A 12,151-nucleotide genomic window follows, 5' to 3' on the forward strand; every position below is an offset into this window, starting at 1 on the left:
TCATCTTATGATATACAGGGGTTGGACAATGAAACTGAAACACCTGTCGTTTTAGTTTAGGGGGTTTCATGGCTAAATTGGACCAGCCTGGTGGCCAATCTTCATTAATTGCACACTGCACCAGTAAGAGATCTGAAGAGATCAGTAAGAGAGATGTGGTTAACAAATCCATCATTTTTTTTCTCATGTCTTTTTCATTTATTTTAAATAAAATACTCAGTTGAATCAAAAATTAAAAGCCAATCCTTCTTTGTGGAACAGCTCCCTGGTGTTTCCAAGTGGTCTCCCTGCCTATTTTTCGAGATCATACACTATTCTCTTTAAATCATACATAAAAATAAATATACACAAATTAAAACATTAATGAAACAATCATCAGACATCCTTTCAAATTCACAACAATAAACACAGCAATGCCTCCACACAACAAAACACAAACAAAGAACCATGCAATAACTCCAAACACATGCAAATAAATATACAACTAATTTCAAAAGCACGTCAATTTTGCAAATCAACACCCAAAATGAAACATACAAAGCCTAATGTGGAGTATTGTCCAACAGGAATTTGATTAGAATAGAAACAGCTCTTAGACTCAGGGCTTAATTTATCTGGTTAAACTGAAATATCCTGCTCGGTTGTTGAGTTCACAGTCATCAGCAACATTCAAAACAAACCAATCCCCTGGTAAATGATACAACAACTCCATCACGTGGTGAAACATATACACATATACGCAGTATCATAAGTTACAAAACAAATAACCTGCACCTCTGGGTTCCCCCAAAATCTTTTACAATCCAAACCCTAAGTAAACCAATAAACAGAAACATACATGTTCTCATGTGTCACCCACTCCAAGGCCATTCACACCCATCCAGTGCCATATTTGCCACACCCGTCCTGTATAAACAGGTTTACAATGATTATTTTTACAAAAAGTATTTTCAAGGAGACAACTGGTACAGCTAAGGACTCAATATTTACCCATATTCGGTTGTCTATTCACAGAAATTCACCTGAAAAAAAGGCCATAACTCAGTATGCCTGGCCCACTCCCTCTTTGTTTTTAGATAACTTAATCTCCAAGGAAAAAAATAAGAATATGAGGGTGAACACCTGTGCCCTCTTTTGCAATGCATAAATGTAAAATAACACCTCTCTCCCCCTTTTCCCATGATCACGTTTCATGCTACATGAATACTTTCTCTCCTCGTCCATGGGTCCATAATCAGCTTAAACCCCATAATGCTAAATTTCCAACCTAACAAGAATATTTTGACTATTATTTTGTTCATTTTTTTGGTAATCCCTTTATCATGCTTAAATTTTAGTGGGTCTGGCACCTACCAGGAATCACTGGGCACAATTAAGGCAGAAACACTTGATAGAGAAGGCACCAGTTTGTCACAGACAACCACAAACACTCACACACATATGGACCTATTTTTGAAAAGCCAACCCCACTATTAATCTACCTATCAACATGTGAGTTTGTACTGACTGAGAAACCCAAGCACTCAGAAGATATGCACACAAACATGTCTCAGTCACAGAGGGAGGAGCAAATGAAGATTTCATTCATTCATTCATTCATCATTCATTGTCTGAAACCGCTTATCCAATTCAGGGTCGGAGCCTACCAGGAATCACTGGGTGCAAGGCGGGAACACACCCTGGAGGGGGCAGCAGTCCTTCACAGGCGACACAGACTCACACATTCACACCTACGGACACTTCTGAGTCGCCAATCCACCTACCAACATGTGTTTTTGGACTGTGGGAGGAAACTTGACCACCAGGAGGATACACATACAGACACGGGGAGAACACACCAACTCCTCACTTACAGTCACCCAGAGCGGGACTTGAACCCAGGTCCCTGGAGCTGTGTGACTGCAACACTACCTGCTCTTCCACCATGCTGCCCCAAATGAAGATTTGGCCAGACATAATACACAGAGAGGGCGGCATGGTGGCACAGCAGGTAGTGTTGCAGTCACACAGCTTCAGGGGCCTGAAGGTTGTGGGTTCGATTCTCACTCTGGGTGACTGTCTGTGAAGAGTTTAGTGTGTTATCTGCGTGGGTTTCCTTCCACAGTCCAAAAACACACGTTGGTAGGTGGATTGGTGACTCAAAAGTTGCCCTGTGACGGACTGGCGCCCACTCCAGGGTGTATTCCCATCTTGCACCCAATGATTCCAGGTAAGCTCTGGACCCACCACGACCCTGAACTGGATAAGCGGTTACAGATAATGAATAATACACAGATAGCATTTTAACTCATCAATGCTGTCTTCTGGAGTGAGTGGGACAAAGTTGTATAATTTTCATTCACACATTTATTCACACTCTGTCTTTGTCATTCACTTGTGATTTTTACCTGTGACATCACCAACTGGCACAGTGAGTCATGGAGTGAAAAGTATAAAACATTAGAAAATTGTATACTCGAGCAACAATATACACCAATTCTCAACAAGGACACCAGGGAATGACCTTTGGACAAACTGTCACCTTTTAACAATATGACCTTACACAAAAATTTGCAGTGTTGTGTTCCACAATTCAGGATTTATCCGTTTAGACAGTTGACCTAAGCCTAAACCAAGCCTGGGAACAGAGCTGAGATTCCTATAGGCCAGTCCTTATATTTGGGCTTAGGTTTACAGCAGGGAAATCCTGCTGTGAGGAACACAGACCTCCTTGGTATATAGAAATAGAGGGCGAATTCCAGTAGCTCCTGGCTCTCTACACAGTGCATTAAGAAGATAGTTAAACCTTCTCTTTTACAACCAGACAGAACAGTGCATTTTTATAAAGGGAGTCCTAAAACTATAGCTGGATTTAAGTGACTTTATAGCTGACATATGTTGCAATACCTAGCCTGGTTGTGCTGTTATTTCATTACCTACTTAGTGCACTACATAGGGACTAGGGAGACGTTTGAGACACATTCCGGTTAACACAATAGAGAGTGGAGGTTACTGCCGCCTAGCGACGAGCCTGAGACGCGAAGAGGGATCAGGAAATGACGGAGAAAAGCGGATAAAACTGCTGCTGCGTTTGAAAGTGCGGAGAGCCGTTCCTCTGATTTTCTCAGTAGGGCGAAGACATTGGAGCAGTGTTTCACAGTAAGTGGAAGCAGGGTTACGGAGAGCCTTTCCACTCAGAGGGGTAGGGGGCGGGTGTTATGTTGGGTTTCATTCATTCATTGTGTACATTGAGTCAGATGGTTTGAAACGAGCTAACAGTGCTCATTCCCCATTACAGCCGCAGTAAAACTAACTCACCCATTAGCTGACTTTCCAAACAGGGAGGCGTCAGTTTTCGGTTTTATTTTGTGTTTTTCTGCAGATGGCAGCCTCTCTCCCTCAAAAATCTGGTGGCCCCGGTCTGGGCGGTCTGCCCCCTCAGCAGCAGCCTCACCTCGCCACAGGCTCAGGCCCCGGACAGACCCCCATACAGTCCACCATTCCCCCCAACCCGGGGAACCCTGGGGCTTTGAGAGAGATCTCCCCGGTGTTCCTCTGTCGAATCGGGCAGGAGACCGTGCAGGACATCGTCACTCGGACCATGGAGATCTTCCAAATCACACGAGCCACTCAGGTCAGAGCACACTCTTCTGTATAACATTAACACCACCTTCTTTCCCTACACTCACAGTCCATTCTCTCAAACCCACTGACTGTACAAGAGCATGTTGCTCTGCATACTTTGTTTGCCTTCTTTTAATGCATCGTTATTTGGGTGGTGGATCATTCTCAGTGTAGCAGTGACACTGATGCAGTGTTGGTACGTGTGGGTTTTGTTGTTACAAATGGATATAACTTCCTGCCTTGTTGGTCCACCTTGTAGATTTAAAGTAAGGGATATAACATTTGTTCCAATTAAACAGAATTGAAGAACTGCAATGAATAAATCAGTCTGTAACTGACCTGACTGAATTCTTCTAGTTGCCAAATGGTGTGACCCAAAGTCAAGCAGGGTATCAGGATCGCTTTGGTAAACTGCAGGAGCACCTGCGGCAGCTAACCCTGCTTTTCCGTAAACTCCGGCTGCTCTATGAGCGCTGTGTAGAGATGACGTCTGATCTTCAAGAGTCTCCTGCAGAGGTGAGCCAAGTTTATTTTTTATTGTTTTTATGTATTTTGTGTGTGTGTGTGTGTCTTTATAAATTGTATAAATACCAGAGTTACTTGAGATATATAAATTAAAAGCTGAACCTACTACTGAACAAGTCATATGATTTGGACATGCAATGACACAGGCATCAGTCATGTATTTTGGTGGAGAGGCAGTATTAACATGGAAAGGCATCGGCATTTTACGTTCGCGTGACGCTGGCACATGCCAGTGACATCGGCACCTTACGTACGGGTGACAGTGGCATCTATTTTTTTTTTTTTAGTGACAGTGGCATATGCCAGTGGCATCGATTTTTTTTTTTTTGACAGTGGCATATGCCTCTGTTTTGCGCAAATGCCGATGACATTGACATCCGTTTTATGACACTGACATATACTCCACTTCATTGTTGAACATCTGCCAGTAAGTTTAGCTAGCATTTGGGTGTTTAAACTAGCTATATATTTAACTACTCAGTAAACAAGGAACGTCCCTGGACGTTCAAAATAGGTCTAAAAGTAGTCTGTCCGTCAAACACATATTTTAAACGTCAATGGACGTCCAAAATCCATCTTAATAAGTTAGTTAAGTGGTAACCAATCGATAACGTCAGTGGACGTCCAAAACGCGTTTTATACAAGTAATTTATTTCGGGACCAATTAATAACGTCAATGGACGTCCAAAATACGTCTAATACTCGTTTTTTCAATGTCTGTGTTTGGTCGTCTTTTCAACGTTCACTTTCAACCTTAAGAGAACGTTGATGGCAGTCATTACGTTATTTCAACGTCGAATCAACGGCTAATTGTTTACTGGGTAGCACACGTATGCTACTAGCATGTAAACGGACCAAACAAGTGACATGCTACAAACATAGTCATGTCACTGTGTTCATGGACAAGTGAACTACAAGTTCTTCCCAGTATGTGGTATACGACACTCCTCAAACTCACCACTTTCAAGATGTCCACATACCACAATGCTGCCAAGCAACATTACTACTGGACTACTAGATTAATTAAAATGTCTTTATGGCACGTGAAGCTCTAATAGCCTTGTACAACACTGCATGTCAGATTCTTGAAAGCTGACGTTTCAACCAAGACAATGTATGACTTTCTGATGAAGGCTCATAATATGTGCTGACATCCAATTCTACTGACATATAATCCAGATTTCCCCTAAATTTCTCCTTTAAAATAAAGCCCATGTGTTTATTTAATAACTTCTTTTTAAGTCTTTAACTTGTGCACAAAAACATGGCACTGTGAAAAGATCTGACAGAAAAAAGAATTCAACATTATGTAATTACTACTGAACATTTAGTTTAACTGTACAAGTCATCAAAAGTCTACAAAAACAACAGATCATAAACAGCACATCATTTTTTAAGTTTTTAATCTCAATAATAAGACAATCATACTGATCACAAAGGAACATTTTGGCCATTAGTATTTCCTCAGCATTTATCAAAATAAATATACCATTATTAACATAGAAATTCAGATTAGAAACAGACTGCTTACTATTGCTAGCATCTTTAAAAAAAACAGAATACTTGAGATGTTTTTTAGAGATGTGGTCCTGGGTGCACTCATCACACTTTCTACAGAATGGACAAGTACTGTGAGCCTGGATGTCATGAAACAGACCATCAAGTGTTTCAAATGTGTGTCCTAAAAAGCAAAATAAATACAGGATAGAATTAAGGTATCAATGTTAACATGTCAGAGACTTGCAGCACCAGAACGCAGGCACACTAAACCTTATAGTATTGCCCTCTGCCACTTTTAATAGCATTCCTATACAGCATTCTATTGTATATTAGCAGTATAAAATGTATTTCCCATATATTACTGATAACCAGTGAACATGATACTACACGGCATTTAACATTACCTGTATAAAATAATATAAATAATAATGGTAGCTACACCACTATTTGTACCCATTTAATACGTAATAGTACAACACACCTACCGTGCAATATCGCCATATTGTTTTCTCGTGCTTCTTGAGAAAGACCTTAGGCCCCTAGATGATGCCAGTGTTCAATTTTCTGATTAGGCCTAGCAGGGTTGCTACCTCAATTTAAATTAGAAAATTTTAAAAAGTAATGTTTCATTTAATACACTGTCATATTAGATTTTCACTCTATACACACACATACATATACATACACACACACACACACATTTATATATATTTATATATTACTGCCTCTCATGTTATCGCACGGCAGCATTGTGGTATGTCGTCGTCTTAAAAGTGGTGGTTTTGAGGAGCGTCGTATACCCCTAACTGGGAAGAACTTTTAGTTCAATTGTCCATGAACACAGAGACAGTGGACTGTGTGCGATTAAGGGATGCTATGTTTGTAGCATGTCACATGTTTGGTCCGTTTACATGCTAGTAGCATACGTGCGCTAGTTAAATATATAGCTAGTTTAAACATCCAAATGCTAGCTAAACGTAGTCTACTGGCAGATGTTCAACAATGAAGTGGAGTATATGTCAGTGTCATAAAACGGATGTCAATGTCATCGGCATTTGCGCAAAACAAAGGCATATGCCACTGTCAAAAAAAAAAAAAAATAGATGCCATTGGCCCATGCCACTGTCACCAAAAAAAAAAAAAAAAAATAGATGCCATTGGCACATGCCACTGTCACAAAAAAAATAGATGCCATTGACACATGCCCCTGTCACCAAAAAAAAAAAATCGATGCCATTGGCACATGCCCCTGTCACCAAAAAAATAGATGCCATTGACACATGCCACTGTCACCAAAAAAAAAAATAGATGCCATTGGCACATGCCACTGTCACAAAAAAAATAGATGCCATTGACACATGCCCCTGTCACCAAAAAAAAAAATCGATGCCATTGGCACATGCCCCTGTCACCAAAAAAAAAAAAAAAAATAGATGCCATTGGCACATGCCACTGTCACCAAAAAAAAAAAAAATAGATGCCATTGGCACATGCCCGTCACCAAAAAAAAAAAAAATAGATGCCATTGGCACATGCCCCTGTCACCAAAAAAAAAAAAATAGATGCCATTGGCACATGCCCCTGTCACCAAAAAAAAAAAAAAATAGATGCCATTGGCACATGCCACTGTCACCAAAAAAAAAAAATAGATGCCATTGGCACATGCCACTGTCACCAAAAAAAAAAAAAAATAGATGCCATTGGCACATGCCACTGTCACCAAAAAAAAAAAATAGATGCCACTGTCACTCGTACGTAAGGTGCCGATGTTACTGGCATGTGCCAGTGTCACGCGAACGTAAGATGCCGATGCCTTTCCATGTTAATACCGCTACTGTTTTGGTGGAAGCTTATGTCTCATTTGTTAAATTGTGTAACAATATAACGTTTGTAGTTTTAATATAATTTTATACCTGAATTTATTTTAATTTAATATTGGAATTCAATCAAACAACCTGGAATATGATGTTCATAAGTTTGGAAATGCTTTCAGTCAGTATTTATAAGACCCCAGCCTTTCTGTTTTGAATTTTTTCATGTGGAATACTTGTACCCAAATATTCATACGTTTTCTTGGCTGCAACTTGTGCATGCGTGTTTAAGAGCTACTCTTATAAAACTAGGCATGATGCAGGATATTTTTGACAAAAGCCAATGAAGATTTTTGAAGTAGTTCAGATGTTTGTTTAGGATTATTTTGTAGTAATATCCTTGCTCTGATCATAATCAGTTTATTCACTAATTGTTGAATATTGGCTTCCAGGAATGATTGATATTTATTAAAATCTTTCATTCCCTCCATCCCTCAACATTTTTCTTGCCAGTGTCTGGCACACACCCACTCAGCACATTAAAAAGCATAATAAATCCACCTGATACTTAACACTTTGCTATGCTTTCTTTTATTGAAATGCATATATCTGATTTATGTAGCTAGAGTTTCTTTTTTATTTCACCAGTCCGCAGCTGTTGATTCAAAACAGACTCTAACTTATCTAGATATTATTTGCATACTTTAGACACTGACCTTTTTTAAGGAGAGTACAGAGCACAAAGTTTACCTTCTGATGACCCTCACTTGTAGATAATGTTTGTATGTTTGTACTCTGCAATGGGTTAATGCATAATTCTTCCAGAGGAATCTTTCTGTAGGTCCTTCCGATGTTTTGTTTATGTGTCTGATCTGATCTAAGATTTTTCAGAGAGAAGGGTTTTTTCTTATCCCCCTTTCTTTCTTTCAGAATCACATCATGTCTTTGTAGTTTGGAGAGCAAAATATAAAGAACAGTGTGTTCAGATTAAGGGGGTCCAGCGAGTTAGTATTTTTATTTTTTTTAATGAGCCATGATGTGTCTACATTTTAATAAAATGAAGTTTTGTGAGGAAAATGACATTAATGAATATTGACACAGTAATGTGGAAAAGTATGTAATAGTATGTAAACTCAAACGGTATGTACCAATTTTTCTTTGAAGGACAGTATAAAAAGTCAAAAAGTTTCCTCACACTGAGCAGTGTAACTAGATTAACTACAGGTTCATTGACAAAAATAACAGAAGCAGTAACTCAGAGTATCTTTTTATGTAACTGTATGTGGGAATAAACAGCTGTATTTTGTGTCAATTAGTATTTGTTAGTGTGTGTTACATGTTTTTTTGTAGCATCTGTTATAATTACAGAAATGTATAATTATTTAATTAAAAAAAACATTCTTAGCTGCTAAAATTAATGGCTCATGAATGTGCTAATAAATTACTGAAAATGATGATGCATTTTTCCTGCTTATATAAAAGTAAATGCACTAATTTAAAATGGGGAAAATCTATAATTTAATTTCAAATATTAAAAAACAGAAATGAACTGAGATTAAATTGTGAATATTTGATTATATGAAACCCCTTTAGATTTATAGTCTTCTCTTGCTTTTCTTTGGTTCAGCTCCTTAGACGGATGCTCAGTTGAGAATTTGGCTGTTGGGTGTAAGTACCCAAAAAAAAAAAAAAAAAAAAAACCTTGGAGGTTTGAAGGGTCAAATATTTTGTTACACCCTGGAGTTACCTACACTTGACTCTGTGAGCTCTGAGAACAAAAAAAGACACGTATTGACTGAAGTATGTCCACATTTATGAATGTGCCACATTGTGGAATTTTTTAGAAGTGACATTGACATTTCATGAGTAAAGTGTACTCTATTCATTCATACTTTTCTTTGAGTTTTTAATCACGCATATTCTAAGGAGCACACTAAATAATAATTATAAATAAATCTCACTGTGCTATGTTGTGTGTGTGTGTGTTTTACACATAGCTGGTGCCCTATGCTGGAGAGGAGATGGCTCCAGTAAGAGTGGAGCCCTGCAGCCCTGCAGTAAGTCAGGATAGACAGGAGGTTTTAGAGGTTTGTTCCACTCATTGTCTTTGTTATTAACACAGTAATAACTGGGGTAGACCAATATAAAATTATCAAGAGGATGAGGATGGTTTAAGTGCCCACTTATAATTTTATATTTGTCTTCCCCAGTTAGTCCTTTAGTTGTGTATATTGGGGACCTAACCAATTACTCAAACACACAACTCAAATGAAAATTTTGATGTTAAAATTGTTTTATTGCTTCTTTCAGGAATTTAGATGTTAAAATGAAAGAAATAGAGCGACACTGACCAATTTATCTGATTCATGTTTAAAAACAAAGCCTAACTGTTTCTCAGTAGAAGGACTAGCTTGGGCTGCGTAATAGCACCATACTCCGTACATAGTGCACATTACAGATAATAATAAAACTACCAAAACTGCATGCAGACTGTAATTAGACATTAATTTGACAGGAAAATATGAACCTTATAACTCACTAAAATTATTTTTGACATAAAACACACTACATGAGTGCATTAATTTATGACAGACACTCTGCCCTATGGAAGATGAAGGGAGATATCTGGCCTCGGCTTCACTGCAGCATGGAGACATCTCACACTTTCAGAGAAGGAGAGCTAATTTATTAAACTTTAAGCCAAACCAGACAAATAGTTTAGGCAGACAATCACAATAAAACATCATCCTCCAAGAATCTATTCCACTCTCAGAGTACAGGGAAAGCTGAATCTTCACATTTAAACGAGGAAAAGACTGAGGCAAAGGAATTTGTAGCTTGTGTCTGTAGTCTCTTACATGCTTAAACAACACACGAGTGAAATACCACTAATTACTGAAGCTTGTATATGATCTGTGTATGAATAACTCACTCAGATTCAAACAGAAGAGCAGATAATGGCTAACGTGTTAACAATTTTCCAATAGATTCTGTGATGAAAATGCTAATGTGGCTAACTGATTTCACTGATTTCCTTTTCTCCTCATTATGCTTCAGTATGGGATATTTTATGCCCCCTGACACACAGAGGGAGGATGTTGTGTGACTACCATCCATGGAGATACACACACACACACACACTTTTTATGAAATGATCCGACGTTTATGTAAATGTTGTTTGTATATTTGATATACTGAACTAAAGTCTAATGAAGAAAACTGCTGACTATACCCTGGTGTTGAACAGTGTTTAGTGTTTTTTCTGCCCTCAGTTAATTATACAGATATATGTTTGTAATAGAACCATACAGTTACCAAATGTAAAACTGGGATTAAATCTGTTTGGATTGTCTTTATGTAGAGATATAATTTACTTCTGTAATTAATAACAATGAATAAAAGGCAGACATTTCAGCACAATAGACCACTGCCAATTAAACATTCTGTGCTATGGGGGTCTAGATTTGTAATCTAATGGAAATGTTTGTGACTTTTGCAGAAAGTGAGGCAGAAGAATCAGGAGATGAAGGTGCTGATGGACCAGATGAGGAACCTTCTATGGGACATTAATGCCATGCTCACAATGCGCAAATGACCAGAAAAGCTTTCCTTTTTCCCTTCCATCGGATATTCTTAGATTTAGTTACCTTCTCCCAGGAGCCTGTGGATCCACCCTTCTTCCTGTCAGTCAGGTGCTCATATAAGGCAGCTGAGGACAGCAGATCTGCTTCCTGATCACAGATACTATTAAAACCACAGTGTTTACTCTCAATTAAGGAGATCACACACTCTCAGCCTCAGGTGGAAAACCTACTCCATTTTGTCAGTTATGTAAATGTAACTTTTGCCCTGAAACACTGAACTAGCATCAGTTTGTATTAGCAGGGACTTGGGATAGTAATTCAATGCCAAGCCCAAAGACTGATCCTGAGTCGGTGCTAGAGGGACACCAGCATGGAATCCTTGGTCCTCTGTGCAGTAGACTGTGTTATGCGATCACACATTTGCACCCTGGCAGCTATATTCTCAGGTGGAGAGTGAGAGTGTGTCTGTATTTGTGTATGAGAGAGGGAATGAGAGAATGAATGAAAAAATGTGTCTTTTAGTTATTTATGCCCACCTTCACACACCTACATGTTATTTAGTATAAGGGCATGTGTTTTATAAGCTGAAAGAGAAAAGGCTGGTAATTTTGTATGGAAATAAAGTGTTACTGTACTTCCTTGCACATTATTTTTAGTTTACAGTGCAGTAAAAATGTATTGATTTCCTCTATTATTTCATTATAATTAGTCTAAGGGCCTGTCCACATAGTTTTGGATATTTTGAAAGACATTATTATTATTATTATTTGAGGTTTGGCCTGCTGTCCACATGAAACCTGGTTTTCTAAAACACTCTCTAAGGTGGATTTTATTCTAAAATGCCATTGTCAGTGGTGTTTTGTGTATGAGGAAGAGCAGCTTTTTGAAAATGCTGCCCAACACCTAACTTCCCTATTTATGGCTAAATTCAAATAGTGTCTCACTCCCTGTATAATGAATTACTTGAGTTAATGGTTCTCAAACTGTGGTATGCAAACCATTGGTGGTACATGAAGCAGCAAGAGGTGATACGCCAGATGACCTTGAAAAATGTACTATAAGTAAGGAATTAATAATGGAAATTAATTCAGTTTTCATGTAGAAATTACTTAATGTTTCACAATTTTC

At 38.4% G+C, this 12,151-nt stretch overlaps 1 protein-coding gene across 1 annotated transcript; it reads left to right on the top strand.

The window, feature by feature from the left end:
* Positions 1–2,983: 2,983 nt before the first annotated feature.
* On the top strand, positions 2,984–12,151 carry zgc:114119 (Mediator of RNA polymerase II transcription subunit 30-like). The gene is made up of 5 exons (XM_066674579.1): positions 2,984–3,138; positions 3,362–3,613; positions 3,961–4,119; positions 9,437–9,526; positions 10,939–12,151. The coding sequence occupies exons 2-5, from the start codon at positions 3,362–3,364 to the stop codon at positions 11,032–11,034; spliced, it is 597 nt and encodes a 198-aa protein (XP_066530676.1). The 5' UTR covers positions 2,984–3,138; the 3' UTR covers positions 11,035–12,151.

Source organism: Hoplias malabaricus, chromosome 6 (assembly GCF_029633855.1).
Source record: "Hoplias malabaricus isolate fHopMal1 chromosome 6, fHopMal1.hap1, whole genome shotgun sequence".
Taxonomy (NCBI): Eukaryota; Metazoa; Chordata; class Actinopteri; order Characiformes; family Erythrinidae; genus Hoplias; species Hoplias malabaricus.